This window comes from Mustelus asterias, chromosome 5, assembly GCF_964213995.1.
Source record: "Mustelus asterias chromosome 5, sMusAst1.hap1.1, whole genome shotgun sequence".
NCBI classification, from domain to species: Eukaryota; Metazoa; Chordata; class Chondrichthyes; order Carcharhiniformes; family Triakidae; genus Mustelus; species Mustelus asterias.
In genome coordinates, this window is record NC_135805.1 from 25,894,639 (window position 1) to 25,919,967 (window position 25,329).

General features: G+C 44.0%; 1 protein-coding gene across 2 annotated transcripts in view; it reads right to left on the bottom strand.

The window, feature by feature from the left end:
• The window catches only part of acoxl (acyl-CoA oxidase-like), a 427,580-nt gene that overhangs the window by 368,550 nt on the left and 33,701 nt on the right, over positions 1-25,329 (bottom strand). For both annotated transcript variants that reach the window (XM_078212293.1, XM_078212294.1), the window contains exons 7-9: positions 4,948-5,034; positions 2,998-3,070; positions 554-686 (exon numbers count right to left, since the gene is read on the bottom strand). In XM_078212293.1, the coding sequence (XP_078068419.1) occupies positions 554-686; positions 2,998-3,070; positions 4,948-5,034 (293 nt within the window). The remainder of the gene's footprint in view (positions 1-553; positions 687-2,997; positions 3,071-4,947; positions 5,035-25,329) is intronic.

Consider the following 25,329-nt stretch of genomic DNA (forward strand, 5'->3'; position numbering starts at 1 on the left):
GAATTCTCTGCCCACTGAAGTGGTGGAGGCTACCTCATTGAATATATTTAAATCACAGATGGATGGATTCCTGATCGGTAAGGGAATTAGGGGTTATAGGGATCAGGCGGGTAAGTGGAACTGATCCACTTCAGATCAGCCATGATCTAATTGAATGGCGGGGCAGGCTCGAGGGGCTAGATGGCCTATTCCTGCTCCTATTTCTTATGTTCTTATCACCAATATCATTTGTTTCCTGTCGCTGAGCCTATTTTGGATCCAACTCATCACATTCCCCTGATTCCTATGGGTTTTTGCTTTTCTGACCAGTCTGCTGTGTGGGACTTTATCAAGTGCCTAACTGGGAACCATATAGCCAACCTACTGCCTCCCCTTATCAATCTTTGTTGTTATTTTCTCAAAAAATTGAGTTTGATTTGTTTACTTAATACATCCTGTTTTTATTTTAAATGCATCATTGATAAGGGGACGGACTGTGCACTACCATGCACCATTACACCATTCTTCTGCTTACTTTAGCTGATCGGACAAACTTGTTACAAAGTGTACTTACCTTCATGGCTCCCAATGCCTGAAATATTAAAGCAATCCTGGTTGGTGTAAGGGCTGCGAGCATAACATTAAACCTAGCACCTTTGTCTTCAATGGGCGACTCATAAACTCCGTTCTCAGATACTGAACCAAACCTGTGTGAAGAAACCAGAAAACGCATCTGAGTATTTGGATTTTTCTGTTATGCTTGATGAGGCCCTGGGCCTCCAAAGTTCTGCTCAACCCGAAATTACAAATCTATTTAATATTTTAAAGTTTTTTTTTGTCTTGCACTCATCAAGAATAGCAATATATGGGGAAAGAAACGATGCAAATTTGATGCGGAAATAGGGTGTGTCAAAGCCATCCTGTGGGATAATGGCTACCCTGATCAGACCATTCTTCACTGTGTATTGCGCAAACTCATGAATGGGTCTAAGTCCGCTACCTTCGGCCCTGAAGTGCCCAGTCTATCTCAGATTACCCTGGAAGGGTAAGGTATCTCAAAAGTATGAGGAACAGGTGAAGCTAGTTGTTTCAAACTGCTGCCACGCAGAAGCCACACGAGTGGTATTTGCCGCTAACAGGATGCTGCCGTCAAATCAAAAAGACTGTCACACAAATGAGTAATGTGGTGCATGGATTTCAGTGCCAGTGTGACGTTAGGTATGTAGACCGTACATCCCAAAGACTCGCGGCGGATCATCTCAAACAGCATGTCCCAGTCGCTGTTTGCAATGGGCAAAGTACAGACCGCACCCAACCAGCCCGTGCTTGCGAAACTCAGAACACAGCGTCCAACATTAGATTTGATTCCACATCAAATCCACATTATTTCCACAACATTGGTTAAATTATCCTCGATATGCTAAGAATTATTCTGACAACCAATTTAAGATCGTCAATGAGGCTTGCAGTGTGACGCATGTGGGTGCAGCAGAAGCAACGTATATTAATACATAGGGCCCCATTCTTTGTGGAGAGAAAGAACAAGTATACACATTGCACCTGTTTCAGCTAAACAAAATAAGTGACAGCCATTCGCTGACTCATTCCTCAGAGCAGTGGCTTGACCAATCTAAGTCAAGCTGCTGGTTTAAATTTCAAAAAACGCTGAGCAGCCAACTGTCAGCTACCATCAACTGGTGTGTTATCCATGGCAACGTCTCTATCAATCAGAGCCTATTTGTCAACTAATAGCACTCTCTTCTCATACAGTATAAATTGTTGTTTTCACTTTATATTGATATTCCTGCGAAGTGTCCTGATGAATGCAAGGCAAAAAGCTTCGACATGTCTCTTTTTCAGCAATATTTAAGCTCTGCATTACCAAACCGTTATTCAGAAGTGTGAAAATTACTATTTTATATGAAATAAATTTCAGATGCGGATATAGCAAACACTGTTTAGTTTATTACTGTTGCCAACATGCTGGACTGCCCTGAGATATTTCCCCTAATACAGCAGTGACATCCTGAAGTTGTGAAAGGTACTTCATAGGGCGGTACGGTAGCACAGTGGTTAGCACTGCTGCTTCACAGCTCCAGGGTCCCGGGTTCGATTCCCGGCTTGGGTCACTGTCTGTGTGGAGTTTGCACATTCTCCTCGTGTCTGCGTGGGTTTCCTCCGGGTGCTCCGGTTTCCTCCCACAGTCCAAAGATGTGCGGGTTAGGTTGATTGGCCAGGTTAAAAAAAAAATTGCCCCTTAGAGTCCTGGGATGCGTAGGTTAGAGGGATTAGCGGGTAAAATATGTGGGGGTAGGGCCTGGGTGGGATTGTGGTCGGTGCAGACTCGATGGGCCGAATGGCCTCCTTCTGCACTGTAGGGTTTCTATGATTTCTATGATAAATGTAAAATATATATCAAAGTCTCTTTCGACAGATCAACTCCAATCCACATAACCTACAGTACTATTTCAAAGGGAAGCAGAAGCCCAAAATGGTTGGTCTGCATAAGGCAGACAATACAGCAATAAACATAATTTCTCCAAATGGATAATCTGCCTTTGAGAGAGGCTCACAGACAGTTACATACTTCACAAGAGGTACAGTAAGTCTCACTCACTTTAACATGGGTAAAAGTCTAACAGGTTTATTTGGAATCACAAGTTTTCGGAGCACTGCCCCTTCATCAGGTGAGTGGAAAACCTACCTCTCCACTCACCTGATGAAGGGGCAGCGCTCTGAAAACTCGTGATTCCAAATAAACCTGTTGGACTTTAACCTGGTGTTGTGAGACTTCTTACTGTGCCCACCCCAGTCCAACGCCGGCATCCCCACATCATGGCTTCACAAGAGGTAGTACTTTCCCCCAACCTTGCTTTTATTTCATTTACTGTATCTGCTTTAAAATTTCTTTTGAACGTGCTGATGAATTTACAAGAGGGTAAATTCTGCCACTGATTAAAAAAAAATTCTGCCAGATAAAATAAACTCTCAAGAGAAAAAAATTGAAGAAACACGAACTTGTCAAGAAGATTTTCTTTTGGAATTCGAACGTTGTCAAATACTAGAATTCCATTATCAACTCCATTTAAACCTGAGGTTGGGGTGGGGAGAAAGAGAGAACAAAACAAGTTTAAAAAACACAGATCAGTATTGCCCTGCACCTCAGATATCCTGATAATCAATCAATTGTGAAGCAATTTGTGACCTTAGCAAATAAACAAAATCACAAAATAAGTTATGTTAAAAAAATAACTGTGAAGGAAAGCATTGCCGTTCAAGTTCTTCACTGCTCCAAACCCAATCATAAAATGGAGAGATTGTGTCTCAGGGCTCTACACAGTTCCCACGAACTACAGAGTCTCACTCTCATGCTAAATGGGCGGCACTCATAACACAGACTGAGCACTATTTCCGTGCCAGCATGGTCCACAGTCAGGATCAACTTACGATCATGGTGATATGTGGAACATTGAGGAGAGGTTGGAGAAACTTGGGTTGTTCTTACTGGAACGACGGAGGTTGAGGGGCGACCCGATAGAGGTCTACAAGATTACGAGGGGCATGGACAGAGTGGATAGTGAGAAGCTTTTTCCCAGGGTGGAAGAGTCAATTAGTAGTGGGCATTGTTTAAGGTGCGAGAGACAAGATTTAAAAGAGATGCACAAGGCAAGTTTTAAAAGAGATGTACGAGGCAAGTTTTTTTTTTACACAGGGGGTGGTGGGTGCCTGGAACTCGTTGCCGGGGGAGGTAGTGGAAGCGGATACGATAGTGACTTTTAAGGGCCGTCTGGACAAGTACATGAATAGGATGGGAATAGAGGGATATGGTCCCGGGAAGGATAGGGGGTTTTAGTCAAGTCAGGCAGCATGGTCAGTGCAGGCTTGGTGGGCCGAAGGGCTTGTTGCTGTGCTGTAATTTTCTTTGTTCATTGGCAAGTGGACCCATAGTAAACAGGTCATTCCATTAACATGGAGAGAGATAAAAAGAGCACAATTGATGGAAAATGGCCTGTTGAACATGACGAAGGAAGTGCCACCAAAGTGACCTGCATTTGCACATTGAAGGTGTTCCAATCTCAAGCAGTTTGCTATTAGTTTGAGTTGAACAAATTACATTTTTTCTCCATCACACACTGATGCTATTGGGCCATAGCTTGCATCCGAGGGCATCTGCAATTGATCAGACTTTCCCATTCAAAAAAAGTTTTTTTTAAAGTGTGGCAAGCTGCTGAAAGTACAGGATGATAATGTTGCAGTGATGGAGACAGGGCATCTGGGAGCCAAGTGAACATGGCAAGCAACTGTATCTCTTTAAATCAGATGGAAGGATCGTGAAATAAAGTACAAGAATGGAGGACTGAGTGGGCGAATTCAACATCAAATTAGGAATGGAGAGAGAAATAAACAGAAGGAAAGAATGAATGGACTAAGAAAGAGAAAATACAAAGTCTTCACTCAAAATTTTATATTTAAGAATATCCAACAATTAAAACCCAAAGGAATGAGATTTCATACTTGTAATAGTTCACTTTCAGTGCCAAAGAGATTATGGGCAGTATTTAGCACTGAGACATCAGTAAATTAATTTCCAACACTTAGTCTAGTGTGAATTGAATTTAAGCAGACTTTAAATGGGTCCACAACAGGTTCCTTGCGTCATTTCAGACCAGTTCTAATTTTCTGTTGTGAGCTTGGCTTATGTCTGGTACGCAGGTACTGCGACCTTACACAATTTAACAAATTTCAAACGGTGACCCAGACAACGAGATACCATTTTCGTGAAACCAAAAATGGAACAGTTCACCTCAGACAGCAATGTTTGGAGTCTAGTGTTTCATGACATATCTGCCCCTTGCCTGAAGTTGCTGTAGCATTTGTGCATCATATGACATCAAGCTGTATTTTGACAGCAAATTATGGCCAGGTAATTAGCCCAGAGGTCCCATTAAAAACCTTGCGCCAACTCACCCTCTTTGTGCATCATGTCAATTACAGTGACGCCTGGGTGCACGTTGCCTGCATCATCTCGAACAGGCACAATAAAACAGTGAGGCCCTAGTATATAAAAAAAACAAAATATTAAGTTAAGCTAGATAGGAGGAAAAGAGAGGTAAACATGCAACAGATTACTTCTCCAATTACAGCTTCATTTGTCTTTCAGGAACGTGCCTTAGGACATCAGCTTTTCTATAAATGTGATAACTACACCTCCCCAAACCGCCTTTCTGCCACTGACCCCCCTCAACCCTCATTTTTAGATCATTTATGATTCAGTAATGACAAGAGAAAATAATTCCCAGCTGGATGAAGCATTACACAAACTTTTGGCCCAAACAAACCAATAACAGAACAACTTTTTTTCCCGGACAATTGCTTTGAATAATATCAGCTAATTGAGTAGCTGTTTTTTCTCCTTCTCATGGGATCGTTTATCGCTTATAGGGCTGGAGAAATTTAACTGTGCTTTTCTCGCAGTGAGATACAATCCGGATTCAGTAAAGGAGCAGAGCAGAAGAGAGTGGCAACTGTGCGATCCCACAGGCCCAGTGAGGAACTGCGCTTACAAGCCAAAGGCAAGGCGACAACACTGCCACCCCGGTTCTCTGGAGCACAGGACTGAAAGCTCTCACCACATGTAGCTGCTGAATAACACACTTAGGTCCTTACTCGAAAATAAAAACATTCTTCCCATTCTTTTAGGGCGGCACGGTGACACAGTGGTTAGCACTGTTGCCTCACAGCCCCAGGAACCCGGGTTCGATTCCCAGCTTGGGTCATTGTCTGTGTGGAGTTTACATGTTCTCCCCATGTCTGCATAAGTTTCCTCCGGGTGCTCTGGTTTCCTCCCACAGTCCAAAGATGTGTGGGTTAGGTGCATTGGCCATGCTAAATGCCCTTTAGTGTCCGGGATGCGTAGGTTAGAGGGATTAGCGGGATAAATATGTAAGGTTATGGAGATAGGGCCTGGGTAGGATTGTTGTTGGTGCAGATTCAAGGGCTGAATGGCCTCTTTCTGCACTGTAAGGATTCTATGATTCGATGATTAAAAAAAAGTAAAAACAACTGTGGACAGAAGGAGGCAATACTGTCCGTTGAAGCTCATCTTTCTCAAAGTCCTTTAAGTGAATTCTCAACACTTTGGGACCAACAAACCAGCTTGCTTAAATTTACAATGCTACAATGCATGGAATGAGGAAAGCTTACTCAGCCCAGACAACTTATTCTCTTCCAACAAGCCCAACAACAGCTTGCACCATCACAAGACTCTACTCAGCTTATTTAACCTTCTGAGGGAGATGGAAAAAACACAAGTAAAACACCCAGCAGAAAACTCTCATCACCTAAAATTATCTAGCAAAGGTACAGGACACCATTCCGACAAGATAATATAGTGTCTCAACCTTGACTCTTCACATTACACAGAGGAACTTCCAATGCCCCAGCATTGGACACCAAGAACCTTCTAAAAACAAATGTTGCAAATACACAACAGATCCATCAATATTTGGAAAATGAAGGAAAGACTTCCCAAAAGTGTCCGTATAGCACACAAGAAACAATACTTTTCACTGTATGTTAATACATGTGACAATAATAAATCAAATCAAATCAAAAGTTTAATGTTTTGGGTTCTAAAAGATCTTGGAAGGTGAGGATTTTGAAGGAAAAAAATGGTGTGATCACCAAAGCATCTGTGAGGGGCACCAGTCTGAGCAAGTGAGGTCAACTGTTGACATAATTTTCTGACAAGTTGTATTCTGACAAAGGATGTCTATCTCCTGTAATGTTAATCTGGATTTACAAATAGTCATGTTTCTTTTTAAGGATCAGGACAATGAACTCTTCTTGTAAAACTTAACTACTTCTGCGATGCCTGAAAAAATATCTTTTTGTAAATTATAGAATCCTTACAGTTCAGAAGGAGGCCATTCAGCCCATCGAGTCTGCACCGACCACAATCCCACTCAGGCCCAATTCCCATGACTCCACATATTTACCCCGCTAATCCCCCTGACACAAGAGTCAATCTAGCATGGCCAATCCACCTAACCTGCACATCTTTGACTGTGGCATTGTTGAAAGCCATGATGTGGAGATGCCGGCGTTGGACTGGGGTAAGCACAGTAAGAGTTTTAACAACACCAGGTTAAAGTCCAACAGGTTTATTTGGTAGCAAATGCCATTAGCTTTCGGAGCACTGCTCCTTCCTCAGATGGAGTGGAAATCTGCTCACAAACCGGACACAGAGACACAAAATCAAGTTACAGAATACTGATTAGAATGTGAATCTTTACAGCTAATCAAGTCTTAAAGATACAGACAATGTGAGTGGAGGGAGCATTAGGCACAGGTTAAAGAGATGCGTATTGTCTCCAGACAGGACAGCCAGTGAGATTCTGCGAGTCCACGAGGCAAGCTGTGGGGGTTACAGATAGTGTGACATGAACCCAACATCCCGGTTTAGGCCGTCCTCATGTGTGCGGAACTTGGCTATCAGTTTCTGCTCAGCGACTCTGCGCTGTCGTGTGTCGTGAAGGCTGCCTTGGAGAACGCTTACCCGAAGATCAGACACCGAATGCCCATGACCGCTGAAGTGCTCCCCCACGGGAAGAGAACAGTCTTGCCTGGTGATTGTCGAGCGGTGTTCATTCATCCGTTGTCGTAGCGTCTGCATGGTTTCCCCAATGTACCATGCCTCGGGACATCCTTTCCTGCAGCATATCAGGTAGACAACGTTGGCCGAGTTGCAAGAGTAGGTACCGTGTACCTGGTAGATGGTGTTCTCACGTGAGATGATGGCATCCGTGTCGATGATCTGACACGTCTTGCAGAGATTGCTGTGGCAGGGTTGTGTGGTGTCATGGTCACTGTTCTCCTGAAGGCTGGGTAGTTTGCTGTGGACAATGGTCTGTTTGAAGTTGTGCGGTTGTTTGAAGGCAAGAAGTGGGGATGTCTATGTTGAGGGCATCCTGAAACCCATTGTACAAAGAATCCCCAGCTTTTGTCGTGACACTACGGACTTCCTACAGAAACTCAGCACAGATGGAGCAGTTGAACCAGGAGCACTCCTCGTCACAATGGATGTCTCGGCACTCTACACCAGCATCCCCCACGATGATGGCATTGCTGCAACGGCCTCAGTACTCAACGCCGACAACCGCCAGTTTCCAGATGCAATTTTACAACTCATCCGCTTCATCCTGGACCACAATGTCTTCACCTTTAACAACCAGTTCTTCATCCAGACACATGGAACAGCCATGGGGACCAAATTCGCACCTCAATATGCCAACATCTTCATGCACAGGTTCGAACAAGACTTCTTCACCGCACAGGACCTTCAACCGATGCTATACACTAGATACATCGATGACATTTTCTTCCTTTGGACTCCTGGTGAACAATCACTGAAACAACTATATGATGACATCAACAAGTTTCATCCCACCATCAGACTCACCATGGACTACTCTCCGGAATCGGTTGCATTCTTGGACACACGCATCTCCATTAAGGACGGTCACCTCAGCACTTCACTGTACCGCAAGCCCATGGATAACTTCACGATGCTCCACTTCTCCAGCTTCAACCCTAAACGCGTTAAAGAAGCCATTCCCCACGGACAAGCCCTCCGTATACACAGGATCTGCTCGGATAAGGAGGATCGCAACAGACACCTCCAGACGCTGAAAGATGCCCTCATAAGAACAGGATATGGCGCTCGACTCATCAGTCGACAGTTCCGACGCGCCACAGCGAAAAACCACACCGACCTCCTCAGAAGACAAACACGGGACACGGTGGACAGAGTACCCTTCGCCGTCCAGTACTTCCCTGGAGCGGAGAAGCTACGGCATCTCCTCCAGAGCCTTCAACATGTCATTGATGAAGATGAACATCTCGCCAAGGCCATCCCCACACCCCCACTTCTTGCCTTCAAACAACCACACAACCTCAAACAGACCATTGTCCACAGCAAACTACCCAGCTTTCAGGAGAACAGTGACCACGACACCACACAATCCTGCCACAGCAACCTCTGCAAGATGTGCCGGATCATCGACACGGATGCCATCATCTCATGTGAGAACACCATCTACCAGGTACACGGTACCTACTCTTGCAACTCGGCCAACGTTGTCTACCTGATACACTGCAGGAAAGGATGTCCCGAAGTATGGTACATTGGGGAAACCATGCAGATGCTACGACAACGGATGAATGAACACCGCTCGACAATCACCAGGCAAGACTGTTCTCTTCCTGTGGGGGAGCACTTCAGCGGTCATGGGCATTCGGCGTCTGATCTTCGGGTAAGCGTTCTCCAAGGCAGCCTTCACGATACACGACAGCGCAGAGTCACTGAGCAGAAACTGATAGCCAAGTTCCGCACACATAAGGACAGCCTAAACCGTGATGTTGGGTTCATGTCACACTATCGGTAACCCCCACAGCTTGCCTCCTGGACTTGCAGAATCTCACTGGCTGTCCTGTCTGGAGTCAATACACATTTCTTTAACATAGAAACATAGAAAACTACAGCACAAAACAGGCCCTTCGGCCCACAAGTTGTGCCGAACATATCCCTACCTTTTAGGCCTACCTATAACCCTCCATCCTATTAAGTCCCATGTACTCATCCAGGAGTCTCTTAAAAGACCCTATTGAGTTCACCTCCACCACCACTGACGGCAGCCGATTCCACTCGTCCACCACCCTCTGTGTGAAAAACTTCCCCCTAACATTTCCCCTGTACCTACACCCCAGCACCTTAAACCTGTGTCCTCTCGTAGCAGCCATTTCCACCCTGGGAAAAAGCCTCTGAGAGTCCACCCGATCTATGCCTCTCAACATCTTATATACCTCTATTAGGTCTCCTCTCATCCTTCGTCTCTCCAAGGAGAAAAGACCGAGCTCCCTCAGCCTATCCTCATAAGGCATGCCACTCAATCCAGGCAACATCCTTGTAAATTGCCTCTGCACCCTTTCAATCTTTTTCAACCTGTGCCTAATGCTCCCTCCACTCACATTGTCTATATCTTTAAGACTTGATTAGCTGTAAAGATTCACATTCTAATCAGTATTCTGTAACTTGATTTTGTGTCTCTGTGCCCTGTTTGAGAGCAGATATGATGTGGAGATGCCGGCGTTGGACTGGGGTAAACACAGTAAGAAGTTTAACAACACCAGGTTAAAGTCCAACAGGTTTATTTGGTAGCAAAAGCCACACAAGCTTTCGAGGCTCTGAGCCCCTTCTTCAGGTGAGTGGGAATTCTGTTCACAAACAGAACTTATAAGACACAGACTCAATTTACATGAATAATGGTTGGAATGCGAAGACTGTTCTCTTCCTGTTGGGGAGCACTTCAGCGGTCACGGGCATTCGGCCTCTGATATTCGGGTAAGCGTTCTCCAAGGCGGCCTTCGCGACACACGACAGCGCAGAGTCGCGGAGCAGAAACTGATAGCCAGGTTCCGCACACACAAGGACGGCCTTAACCGGGATATTGGGTTTATGTCACACTATTTCACATAAATATTTCTGCTTTTTTCCTCCTGAGTCTTTATCATGCGATCCTAGAATCAGAATTTATGTCACACTATTTGTAACTCCCACAGTTGCGTGGACCTGCAGAGTTTCACTGGCTGTCTTGTCTGGAGACAATACACATCTTTTTAGCCTGTCTTGATGCTCTCTCCACTCCCATTGTTTTGTTTCTTAAAGACTGGATTAGTTGTAAGTATTCGCATTCCAACCATTATTCATGTAAATTGAGTCTGTGTCTTATAAGTTCTGTTTGTGAACAGAATTCCCACTCACCTGAAGAAGGGGCTCAGAGCCTCGAAAGCTTGTGTGGCTTTTGCTACCAAATAAACCTGTTGGACTTTAACCTGGTGTTGTTAAACTTCTTACTGTGAGAGCAGATATCCACTCCATCTGACGAAGGAGCAGGGCTCCGAAAGCTAATGGCATTTGCTACCAAATAAACCTGTTGTTGAAAACCAACAGGCATCTCACAATAGAGCTGGCTTTTATTTATGTCACACTGCTGAGGAAAAAGAAAACAAATTGAACGGGATAAGCCTGGGAACATGTCATCAAGTCACAGTAGGATGCCTAACCTCTTGCCTTTCTCAACACTACGTATTATCCCTGCATGCGATCTGAAGGATTTTCTGCACCATTTTGTTCGCTCCAAATAGTTTTGGAAATAAAAAGCTTTCAGGCATTTTTTTTTCTAAGTGGAGCTGGTTAATGTAAGCCTTACTTGTGACTAATAAGTAAATAAGTAAACTAAACTGAACAGTTACTGTGTCATGTATGCCCTTATCTTCGACACCTCAAGAGGGTCAGTGCAACTTCTCATTTCCAATACATCATTCCCTTTCATTGTAGTCTGCACTTTCATTCCTACAGTTCAGACTTTGACCACTTCTTAAGTAGCAAAGTGCTCAGCCTGAAGGATAGGTTCCCAGGGCTGTTTTGCTGCATCACCATCAGCCCACTGGCTCATTGGAACAGGAGTTCACCACGCAGTCCCTTGTGTCAGTTCTGCCATTCAATGTGACCATGTCTGATCTACGACCTAACTCTTACCGCCAAAAATCTCCATCCTCATTCACGGCTGGGATTCTCCGGTGCTACTGTGGTGAACCATTGCTGGTTCCCACCAGGTAGTGCTGAGCCATGGTCTGGCCAGTGCTACGAGTCTGTATATATGCTACTGTTGGGGTTAGGGTTGGGCTGTTCTACCTGTTAATATAGTCCTTATGGTACACCCCAGTCGGCTCCGCCTCCTGGGAGAGGTATAAAGGTCACTGCTCTGCCTGGTGACCCTTTAGTCTGGGATCGTATACTGTATATGGTAGCTCTGTTATTGTTGGCAATAAAAGCCTTTATTTCCCGAGTACATCCAGCCTCTCGTGTGTTATATCGCGCATCAGCTACAAAAAGTGAATGGAGTTTTGGCTGGAATGCCAAATTCTCCGTTCTCACTTGCAGTGAAAGGGGGGGGGGGGGGGACACCACGGACAAGATCGGAGAATCCCGTCCTCCATGTCCATCAATAATTTTGATCAACAAAAATTCATCAATCCTAACTTTAAATCTGTTAATCGATCTAGCGTCAATTGGCGTTTGGAATTTCATCCTTCTGCCTCCCTATGTTTGAAGAAATGTTCCCTAATTTTACTGGCTTTAATTTTTAGACTGTGCCCCCTCGCCACAGACTCCCCTGCCAGCAACTCTCCATCTACCTATCTGTTAATATCTTGAAAGCTTAAAATCAGATAAACTCTGAACCTTCTAAATCCCAGGGAATAAATCCTAGTTTGTTTAATCTCTCCTTGTAGTTTAACTCCTGGAATCCAGATATCATAATAGTAAATCTACACTCCCTCAAAGGCCAATATATCCTTCTTATAGAATCATAGAATCCTACAGTGCAGAGGGAGGCCATTCGGCCCATCAAGTCTGCACCGACCACAATCCCACCCAGGCCATATCCCCTTGCATTTACCCTAGCTAGTCCCCCTTACCCCTTGAGGGGTAATTTAGCATGGCCAATACACCTAACCGCACTTCTTTGGACTGTGGGACGAAATCAGAGAACCTGGAGAAAACCCACACAGAGACGGGGAGAATGTGCAAACTTCACACGGACAGTGACCCAAACCGGGAATCAAACCCAGGTCCCTGGCGCTGTGAGGCAGCACCACTAACCACTGTGCCACCGTGCTGCCCCTACCTAACGCGTGGCACCTAAACTGGTACAGTACTCCAAGTGTGGTCTAACCAGGGCTTTATAAATTGTCATATTATACACTTAATTTGGATCAGACCAGAACAGAAATGGACAGCAAACCATAAACTTGCTAAAAGAAACGCTGTTTGAATCAGACGATTGAGACAATGAAGTCCAAAGGGACAGATGGGTTTTCAAACAGACAGATCTACAGTATCAACACTACATTAAGGTGTCACAGTCAGTATAAAGACACAGTGGGATCCGTGCCCTGTGCATTATTGACTCGGAACTGAAAAGCAGCAAATCGTGCTCTAAGGAGCATAGTGAAAAAGACCATACCATGTTGTATCAGCAAAGGGAAAACTACAGCCAAATCCTTGATGAACTGCTCAAGTTACGGTTAATTGTCATCAGGTTGACAATAATGTTGGAGGCCAAGACTGCATTTGTTAACATTATCCTGTTTTGACAGAAGACTATCAACATTCTGCCAGTAGGTTACATTGGAGAAGGAGAAACTAAGAGGGGATGAAGATCTGGAGAGTGGAGGAAGGAAAAACACTCAACAACCTGTTGGTGAGTGAGCTAACATTAGCCTTGCTGCCCCTAGGTCAAGGAACTCTGCAGTGCAGGGAGAGGACTGGGCTTTGATTTGATTTATTAATGTCACATGTATTGGGATACAGTGAAAAGTACTGTTTCTCGCGCACTATTCCAACAAAGCATACTGTTCATAGAGTACACAAGAGAGAAGGAAAGGAGAGGGCGCAGAATGTAGTGTTACAGTCATAACTAGGGTGTAGAGAAATGTCAACTTAATATAAGGTAGGTCCACTCAAAAGTCTGACAGCAGCAGGGAAGAAGCTGTTCTTGAGTCGGTTGGTACGTGACCTCAGACTTTTGTATCTTTTTCCCGATGGAAGAAGGTGGAAGAAAGAATGTCCGGGGTGTGTGGGGTCCTTGATTATGCTGGCTGCTTTTCTGAGGCAGCGGGAAATGTAGACGGAGTCATTGGATGGGAGGTTGGTTTGCATGATGGACTGGACTACGTTCACAACCCTTTGTAAATTCTTGCGGGGTTAGCTGAAATGTCCCAGGATCAGAATAAAAAACACACTGCCAAGTTTCAAATATGAATGATAGGCATTGGGCTCATTACTTGAAGGCTATCATGCCATTGTAACAATACTGAGCATGAAGTCGCTGGTTTCCAGAGAGAAAGGGATAGCAGAAAGCTGGTGGCCAAAAATAAAATGACATTGTGCAGGAATCTAGAACTAGGGGCATAGTTTAAAATAAGAGAAATTATAGGGAACAGGCAGGAAAGTGGAGTTAAGGCCACAGTCAGATGAACCGCAATCTCACTGAATGGCAGAGTAGGTGCGAGGGACTGAATGCTCTTCGAACAGAAATGCACAGTATTTCAACTCAATTAGTAATTGCAACCATTTGTCAACAGAGGACGCTGCAAGCAAGCATATCAACAAAACTCACAAGCTTTCATCCAACAAGAATAGATGTGCACACAGGACGAAATGAGACACATATTTGTATGTACTAAAATTGGTGAAAAAGTATTAACATTTTTCCTTTGCAATCATTTGTCGCATTAATAGATGATTCTAACAATTTTGAAACATTCTGTTGCAGGCTGTTTGGGAACTGAACACAGGAGCAGGAATATGCCATTCAGCCCATCGAGACTGCTCCATCATTCAAATAGCTCATGGCCTATCCTCCAACTCTCCACCATTTTTCCCCCACCATCACCATATCTCTGGATGTCATTCGTATCCAGGAACCTATTGTTGTTTAGGCCAGAGCTGTGCTGTTCTGGAATTCACATTATAGGAGGAATATGATAGCACTGGAAAGGGTGCAGAGAGGATTTATCAAGATGTTGCCTAGACTGGAGAATTTTAGTTATGAAGAGAGATTGGACAAACTTGGACAAACTTGGAGCAGAGGAGACAGAGGGGGGAACATGATTGAGATCTATAAAATTATGAGGGGCATAGATATAGTAGACAGGAAGAAAACTAGTTCACCAAACTAGTTCATCTTCGGTTTGAACAGTGTAAGAAATTGGACCTGTTTTTGCTAAAACTATGTGTGGTACCCATTTCTCACATGTGGCATAATAACGCAGTAACACTCGACCTCCTTGTTAAAATATGTTGTTTTGCCCTCACATCACGTCTAGCAACTCGAGATTATTGTTGACGCACTACTATCTCTGTCTGTAGGTAATAACAAATAAAACATAATGTGGAGATGCATTGGACTGGGGTGGGCACAGTAAGAAGTCTCACAACACCAGGTTAAAGTCCAACAGATTTATTTGGTAGCACTTGCTTTCGGAGCACTGCTCCTTCATCAGCTTCTCAAATCCAGAGACATACCATAAATGATCTTGATGTTGACGGATTTGGTATTGAAAGGAGCAATAGATGGAATGCATGTCCGCATCCTGATTTGTGTCAGGAAAGCTTGAGTTGGCCGTCCAAGGTGAATGTCTATTGTGGGGAATCCGAGTGATCATTCCTCCTAGTCTGTGTGGAATTGTTCTTCAACAACTTACATGAAGGACATCCTGGTGTTGTCTGGATGATGGAGTCAGCACGTAGCTATTTTTAATGGCCAGGTGACTGACTCCTTCATCAGGTGAGTGACTCACCTGATGAAGGAGCAGTGCTCCGAAAGCTCGTGATTCCAAATAAACCTGTTGGACTTTAACCTGGTGTTGTGAGACTTCTTACTGTGCCCACCCCAGTCCAACGCCGGCATCTCCACATATGGCTACCATTGGCACTGCAAACTGCTGGCTCAAAGTGGAGAGGATCTCCAAGTAGATCACACATACCGACACAGAAATCAAACATAATTCTCAATCTTTTCTTTAAGAGTAATAATGCAGGTGAACTTTGGGTAGTTGCATAAGTAGTGTTCCTATAAGATGCCAAAAAAAGTCATTCACACAACTTAATATCGAACTTTGCTCTTCTGAATCTTTTAAAGAATGTTTCAAGGATTGTAGGAATCTTTCAGCTAATCCATTGGTTGGTGGATGATAAGGTGCAGATTTTATATGCTGAATAGCATTTTGCTTTGAGATAGTCCTCAAACTCTTGTGAAGTAAACTGTGAACCATTATCGCTAACAATCTGTTCTCATTTACCAAATCTTTCAAAAATTTCATCAAGTATTCCAATGCTTTGTTCAGTTGTAGTAGATCTCATGATAACAACTTCTGGCCACTTTGAGTGTACATCAATTATGACTGAAAACATGTAACCCTCAAACAGACCAGCAAAACCTATATGCAATCGTTACTTTGGCATTTTAGGCCACTCCCAAGGGTGTAAAGGAGACAACAGTGGTGTATTTCTTATTCGTTCACAGGTTTGATACTATCCCCCTTTTTCTTCAATCTGAGCATCCAGACCTGGCCATCAAAAATAGCTACGTGCTGACTTCATGTAAGTTGTTGAAGAACAATTCCACACAGACTAGGAGGAATGATCACTCAGATTCCCCACAATAGACATTCACCTTGGACGGCCAACTCAAGCTTTCCTGACACAAATCAGGATGCGGACATGCATTCCATCTATTGCTCCTTTCAATACCAAATCCGTCAACATCAAGATCATTTATGGTATGTCTCTGGATTTGAGAAGCTACAAAAGGCAAATGATCTACCGGCGAAAATTAAGAATATTAACAAAACTAGTTGGTGGCACCTGTTCAACAGGTAAAGCTAAGTGTGATAAGCAATAGCATAGTTAGAATCTAAGCATAGTTAGACTCTAGTCAGAGTAGGCAAAAGTTATGACCGTTCTTCTCCTGAAAGCATAATATGTGAAACAACTGCCTCTACTCCTTAATGTGAAGCAGCGCAAGCAAGCAGTAATGGTAGTTTTGAATTAAAACAAACCAATACTTCAGACTTCTGTAAAGCATATTTGACATCCTCGTATGCTTTCTCACATTCTGTTATCCAGTCCTATGACTGTTTCACACATAGTAAATTATGCAATGGCTTCAACAATGTAATGAAGTTAGGAACAAATTTGCTATTATAATTTACCAATCCTCAATTGTGCCACATTTGTCAGATGTGATGCTTCTAAAATAACGTTCATCTTTTTAGGTGTTTTATGTAGGCTTTTACTATCAATAACATGACCCAAATGCTGGCCTGATATCTGGAAAAAGTCACACTTTTCTTCCTTGATATGCACACACCATGTGCTTGTAGACATTCCAATGTTACTCCTAAATTAGTAAAATGCTCGTGTTCACTGCACCTGTAATGAGAATATCATCCAGATAACATTGTACACCAGAGAGACCAATTAAAATCCGACCCATCAATCTTTGGAATTGTGCTAGTGCAGATGTTATTCCAAAGGCAGTCTTTATGAGTAATGATGGTAAGCAATGGTTCCACTTCTGTGGCAACCTACATCTGTAAATATGCGTATGAAAGATAAATCTTGCTGAATTTCTGCCCACTTGATAACTCAGCAAACAAACCTTAATTAAAGGAAGCAGATATCGATCAGCACACTGGATTGATGGTTGTTTCAGAATGACTATAAAACAAACTGAACCACCAGGTTCCATGACAGGTCTCAGGCGTTCAAGTCAGGCGACACTGACCTATACAAGAAACAGTAAGAAGTCTCACAACACCAGGTTAAAGTCCAACAGGTTTATTTTGTAGCACAAGCCACCAGCTTTCGGAGCGCTGCTCTTTCATCAGGTAAGTGAGAGTTCTGTTCATAAACAGGGCATATAAAGACACAAACTCAATTTACAAAATAATGGTTGGAATGCAAGTCTTTACAGGTAATCAAGTCTTAAATTTCAGACAATGGGAGTGGAGAGAGGGTTACGCACAGGTTAAAGAGATGTGTATTGTCTCCAGCCAGGACAGTTAGTGAGATTTTGCAAGCCCAGGCAAGTCACAGGGATGACAGATAGTGTGACATGAACCCAAGATCCCGGTTGAGGCCGTCCTCGTATGTGTGGAATTTGGCTATCAGTCTCTGCTCAGCGACTCTGCGCTGTCGTGTGTCGTGAAGGCCGCCTTGGAGAACGCTTACCCAAAGATCAGAGGCCGAATGCCCGTGAACGCTGAAGTGTTCCCCAACAGGAAGAGAACACTCTTGCCTGGTGATTGTTGAGCGGTGTTCATTCATCCGTTGTCATAGCGTCTGCACGGTCTCCCCAATGTACCATGCCTCGGGACATCCTTTCCTGCCGCGTATCAGGTAGACAACGTTGGCCGAGTTGCAAGAGTATGTACCATGTACCTGGTAGATGGTGTTCTCACGTGAGATGATCCGTGTTGATGGTCCAGCACATCTTGCAGAGGTTGCTGTGGCAGGGTTGTGTGGTGTTGTGGTCACTGTTCTCCTGAAGGCAGGGTAGTTTGCTGCAGACAATGGTCTGTTTGAGGTTGTGCGGTTGTTTGAAGGCAAGAAGTGGGGTTGTGGGGATGGCCTTGGCAAGATGTTCGTCTTCATCAATGACACGTTGAAGGCTCCGGAGAAGATGTCGTAGCTTCTCCGCTCCGGGGAAGTACTGGACGACGAAGGGTACTCTGTCCACTGTGTCCCATGTTTGTCTTCTGAGGAGGTTGGTGCGGTTTTTCGCTGTGGCGCGTCGGAACTGTCGATCGATGAGTCGAGCGCCATATCCTGTTCTTATGAGGGCATCTTTCAGCATCTGCAGGTGTCTGTTGCGATCCTCCGTATTATTTTGTAAATTGAGTTTGTGTCTTTACATGCCCTATTTGTGAACAGAACTCCCACTTACCTGATGAAGGAGCAGCGCTCTGAAAGCTAGTGGCTTGTGCTACCAAATAAACCTGTTGGACTTTAACCTGGTGTTGCAAGACTTCTTACTGTGTTTACCCCAGTCCAACGCTGGCATCTCCAAATCATCATCTATACAAGAAAGCCAGATACAATCTAAGGAGATCCACCAAAGATGTCAAAAGATCAAGCTAGAGTCCCAGCCACACCGATCCCCGCCGACTATGGCAAGTCTGCAAGACATAACAGGCTACAAGATGAAGGCATGTAAAATCACCGGCTCCAACGCACCCCTCCCTGATGAGCTCAATGCATTCTACACCTGTTTTGAGCAAGAGGTCAGTGAGAGTATGCCCTCCACCCTGGAAGAACCTGTATCTGGGGTCACCATTGCAGATATCAGAGCAGCTTTCTTGAAGGTCGACCTATGGAAAGCAACTGGCCCGGATGGGATACCCGGATGTGCACTCAGATCCTGCGTGGATCAGCTGGCGGGGGGATTCACAGACATCTTCAACCTCTCTTTACAACAATCTGAGGTCCCAATCGGCTTCAAGAAGATGGCCATCATCTCGGTACCTAAGAAAAACCAAGCAGCGTGCCTTAATGACTATCGGCCGGTGGCTCTGACATCCATCATTATGAAGCGCTTCGAAAGGTTCGTCATGGCACAAATCAATTCCAGCCTCCCAGACTACCTTCATCCACTACAGTTTGTCTACCGCCGCAACAAGTCGACAGCAGATGCCATTTCCCCGGCCCTGCACTCAACCCTGGAACACCTAGATAACAAGGACACCTATGTCAGACTCCTATTTATTGACTACAGCTCAGCCTTCAACACTATTATTCCCACGAAACTCATCTCCAAACTCCGTAGCCTGGGCCTCGGCACCTTCTTTTGAGACTGGATCCTGAACTTCCTAACTCACAGACCACAATCAGTAAGGATAGGCAACAACACCTCCTCCACGATCATCCTCAACACCGGTACCCCACAAGGTTGTGTTCTCAGCCCCCTACTATACTCCTTATACACCTCTGACTGTGCAGCCAAATTCCCCTCCAATTCGATTTTCAAGCTTGCTGACAACACCATCGTAATGGGTCAGATCTCAAACAATGACGAGACAGAGTACAGGAATGAGATAGAGAATTGGGTGAACTGGTGCGGCAACAATAATCTCTCCCTCAATGTCAACAAAATGAAGGAGATTGTCATCGATTTCAGGAAGCGTAAAGGAGAACATGCCCCTGTCTACATCAACGGGGACGAAATAGAAAGGGTCGAGAGCTTCAAGTTTTTAGATGTCCAGATCACCAACAACCTGTCCTGGACCCCCATGCCGACTCTATAGTTAGGAAAGTCCACCAACACCTTTACTTTCTCAGAAGACTCAGGAAATTTGGCATGTCCGCTACAACTCTCACCAACTTTTACAGATGCACCATAGAAAGCATTCTTTCTGGTTGTATCACAGCTTGATATGGTTCCTGCTCTGCCCAAGACCGCAAGGAACTACAAAAGGTCGTGAATGTAGCCCAATCCATCATGCAAACCAGCCTCCTATCCATTGACTCTGTCTACACTTCCCGCCGCCTAGGCAAAGCAGCCAGCATAATTAAGGACCCCGCGCACCCCGGGCATTCTCTCTTCCACCTTCTTCCGTCAGGAAAAAGATACAAAAGTCTGAGATCGCGTACCAACCGACTTAAGAACAGCTTCTTCCCTGCTGCTGTCGGACTTTTGAATGGACTTACCGTGCATTAAGTTGATCTTTCTCTACACCCTAGCTATGACTGTAACACTACATTCTGCATTCTCTCGTTTCCTTCTCTATGAACGGTATGTTTTGTCTGTATAGCGCGCAAGAAACAATACTTCTCACTTTATGCTAATACATGTGACAATAATAAATCAAATCAAATCAAAGTATGATGGAAGTAGCCCAGTCACTCATTGCAAGTGGCTCTGACACACCAGTGTTAACAAGTCATACTAATTCTTCTTGGGGGTGAATTTCATATAGCACCGATCTTGCTTTGAGGCTTTCTGGTTGACTATTTGGCTTTATCTTGAGTTTCACTTCATCTGAGCCAAGAATCTCTTTGAAAACACTCTTGTATTTATCCAGAAGGTGCTCTAGGCATGTTTTTGGCATCAACCAATCCGTTGACTGTACTCCAGTTAATGTTTACCTTTTCCAACCATGATCTCCCAAATAGGGCTGGAAAGTTACCATGTGGAGAGGCAACTGCACGGTTTGTCCACTCAACTCTATGTTGACCATGATGTAACCTTTTAACTCTACAATCTCTCCTATGTCCTTAAAATCACATCAGCTGGTTTTAAGGGAAGATACTTCAGCTTTTGTTGGCATGCAGTCTCAGGAATTAAAGATACAGCAGCACCAGTATCAATCTCTATCCTGATAGGTTGTCCATTTAACTTTGCAAAAACCCAGAATCAATGTGATTCATCCTATAAGGATAAGACATTCAGTTGCGAGTTCTTTGTCATATTTTTGAACATTCTCTTCTTCACAGTCGTAGTTCTTTTCTTCCATGTTGCAAATTATTTTTGTAGAATGCAACTTATCCTTCTTCTTGAAGGTGCCCAGATTCTTCTTCTGAATATTCTTCTCAAAAGCTGATCCATCCCAACACATTTTTGCAATGCAATTCATTTTGCCACAAATCTTGCAGTGGCTATCCTTGCTCTAGCATTCATGGCTGAATGGCCCATTTTGGCACATCTGTGACATGCTGGTGGCTGTTTTGACTTCTTATGGGCAGTTCCCAACTTGTGGATCTTCATTCCTGCACCAAATTGTGAAGCTTCTTTAGCAGTCAGTTCCATTGACACTGTGATTTCTACAGCAATCTTTAAAGTCAAATCATGTTCAATAAGTTACCTTCTTTGGATAGCTACATTTTGGAGACCACGAAGTAGACAAATGCGAAGAAAATCTTCTAATGACTGACCAAACTCAAAATTTTGTGCCAGCCTTTTTAAGGTTGCCTCAAATTGAGCAATGCTTTCCCCTTCCACTTGATTCCTCTGGTGGAACCTTAACCGTTCCGCGATGATCAATGTCTTTGGAGAGTAATGTTCTTCAAGGATCTTTGTCAATTGATTGTAAAGTTTCATTCCTGGCTTTGCTGGATGAACCATGTTTCAGAACAAATTGTAGGTTTTGCTTCCTATCGCACTGAGAAAAACTGGTACGCGCAACTCGTCGGCAATTTTATTCGCTTGTACAAAGTACAAATGATGCAAATTGACCCGTAAGTTCTCTTGCAGGCACTTGTGGCTCGAGGCTGCTCAGTATACATTTGCAAAGGACTCCAGCTGTACAGTAAAACATCCCAGTTTTCAAATATGCCAGATACTGCCTCAAATCTCACCCTTCTATGATTGCGAAAACCCCCTCTTTAAAAACCACAGAGTTTTTTTGTCTTATTCAAATCTTCCTTCACTGGCACTTCAAGTTTCAATCCTGTTGTTGCTTCTCCCCAGCCCCAGCATATTCGAAATGCGAGGACCCACAATGATTTTGTCTAGCGCGGGATCTTTTCTCGATAAAACAAAATCCCGACTGGTTGTCAATTTTCTTTTTGTGAAATGTCCTATGTTAAAGGTGGTGAGTTGGGTTGTGGGGTGGCACGGTAGCACAGTGGTTAACACTGCTGCTTCACAGCGCCAGGGATTTGTGTTCGATTCCCGGCTTGGGTCACTGTCTGTGTGCAGTTTGCACATTCTCCCCGTGTCTGCGTGGGTTTCCTCCGCGTGCTCCGGTTTCCTCCCATATTCTGAAGGACATGCTGGTTAGGTGCATTGGCCATGCTAAATTCTCCCTCAGTGTACCCGAACAGGCACTGGGCTGTGGCGACTAGGGGAATTTCACAGTAACTTCATTGCAGTGTTAATGTCAGCCTTACTTGTGACTAATAAATGAACTTTAACTTTTTTTAACAAAGAAGAAAATATGTGGTTTGCACATGTAGATTCAAAGTAAAAATGACAGATTTATTGTTAAGAGATGTTCTCTACACAGACATAAACTGAAAGCAAAACAGAAGCCTCTGCAAACACCCTAATGACATCACCACCAAATCATGAGATCAGCTCTTAAAGCAACTGGCAACCCTTTTAAATGCGTAACACAGGGATGAGCACTCAACCAAATATCTGTTCATATCTGCGCCAATACTAAGACCACTTCAGTGTGGTGGGATATACTGCTTGCCTCCACCCCTGTCTCAGCTCATCTATTGCTGAAACCTCCATCCGCACCTTTGTCATCTCCATACTTGACTAATCTTCTGCACTCCTGGGTGGCCTTCCATATTTTGCCCTCCATAAACTTGAGTTCATCCAAAAGTCTGCTACCCATATCCTAACGCGCACCATATCCTGTTCACCCGTCACCTCTGCACTTGCTGACCTAGCTTGATTGTCAGTTAAGCAACACCTCAATTTTAAGATTCTCATACTTGTTTTCAAAGCGCCTTCAGGGCCTGACTCCTCCCTATCTAGGTAATCTGCAGCCCACAACTGTCAGTGAATTTCGGCGCTCCATCCAATTTCAACCACATGAATGTCCCTTAACCTTAATTGCTCCACCATTGGTGGCCGTGCCTTCAGTTTCCTGGGCCCTAAGTTTTGGAATTCTCTCCCTACATCTCTCCACCGCTCTAGCTCGCTTTCCTACTTTGAGACGTTCCTTAAAACCGACCTCTCTTGAGAAACACAAGAATGTCAAATTTCAAACGATCGCTACTGTTTATTCTACAGGAGAAAAGATGAGCTGAGTGAATGGAAAGTCTGCTTTAATTGGCTGAGGCATTGCCATGGAGAAAGCAAGAGTAATTATAAGCTCCCAGGTAATCCAAAAAAGATGCAAGGCTTGAACATATTCTTTTTGCTCCACAGAACATGGCCACTGTGTATGAATGTATGTTGCTTCTGTGGAGGGTACATAAGCCATGGTATGAGCTTAACTGATTATCTTAAATCGATTGTTAGTGTAGCAGCAATAGCACACTCAGGATTGTTCAGCAAATGCTGCCCAATCACAGAATCACATCTCATAGAAATCATAGAAACCCTACAGTACAGAAAGAGGCCATTCGGCCCATCGAGTCTGCACCGACCACAATCCCACCCAGGCCCTACCCCCATATCCCTACATATTTTACCCGCTAATCCCTCTAATCTACGCATCCCAGGACACTAAGGGGCAATTTTAGCATAGCCAATCAACCTAACCCGCACATCTTTGGACTGTGGGAGGAAACAGGAGCACCCGGAGGAAACCCACGCAGACACGAGGAGAATGTGCAAACTCCACACAGACAGTGACCCAAGCCGGGAATCGAACCCAGGTCCCTGGAGCTGTGAAGCAGCAGTGCTAACCACTGCGCTACCGTGCCGCCACACATCTAACAGTAGACATTTTGTTTTGCCTTAACCAAGGATCATAATTTACAATTATCAGATGAAGCAATATCAACTACCAAAATGCAACTTGAAACGTCACCAGGAGCAATTTTAAGCAGAAAGTCAAAAAAAAATTGCTCTTTCATTGCCCACCAAGATGAGGGATATGATCATAAAAGCAAAATACTGCAGATACTGAAAATCTGAAATGAAAAACTGAAAATGCTGGAAAACCTCAGCAGGTTTGGCAGCATTGGTGGAGAGTTAACGTTTCAGGTCAGTGTGACTCTTCTTCACAGGGATACTAATGCTCATTGCAATCAAATTTTATTGAGCTGGGCCCACATCTGTGAAGATGACCAGGGCTCAGGGATGCTCACAAACACATCATAAGTTTTATTTTTAAACAATGCAGCCACATACTAAACTTTTTCCTTTGCCAAATATAGTCAGACACCAAACCCCTTTGCTTCCACTAAATTCAGCCCACACATTACTCCATATGGCCACTGATGTTTCCAGCGGAGGAGGAGGAGGCCATTTGACTCATTGCGGCCGTGCTGGCTTTTTACCAGAGCAAACAGACTAAATTCCACTCCCTCCCTATCTCACTGTAACTTTATTTCAACCTCCAATTCAACACTTTCTTAAATGGTGTAATCGGCCTTTGCATCTGCCTATAGGCTACTATGCAAGCAGTGGTTCTCAAACCCCTGTCGATGACTAAGGTGCGGCAAAAGGCCCCCGGGACCATCTCCTGTTTCTATCCCACCAGTTTTCGTTTGCCTCTGCAAAAATAAACTCATCAAAATTAATGGGAACTTTTGGAAAATATAAATGCTTCACTGCTATTTTGCTACTAAATGCAATAAATTTGTGTACATTCATTTTTTTGCTCCAAGATACAAGTCATTAATTCATGCCAGGAACAAATGAATATTTTAATCCTGTAAATATTACAAGTGGGCATGTATGTTTAAACATTCTAATGTGCTATAAAATCAATCATCTTTTTCTGTTGAAACTAAATTTTTTTACATCCATTTATCAGACAGGAACTTTCAAAAGTTAATCGGGGGGGTGTCTATTGGCAGACAAAGGGACGTCGGGTAAGTGGGAGGCTTTCAAAAGTGTGTTAACCAGGGTTCAGGGTAAGCACATTCTTCTTAGAATAAAGGGCAAGGCTGGTAGAAGTAGGGAATCCTGGATGACTCGGGATATTGAGGCCCTGGTCAAGAAGAAGAAAGAGGCACATGACATGTATAGGCAGCTGGGATCAAGTGGATCCTTGAAGAGTATAGAGGGTGTAGGAGTAGAGTTAAAAGAAAAATCA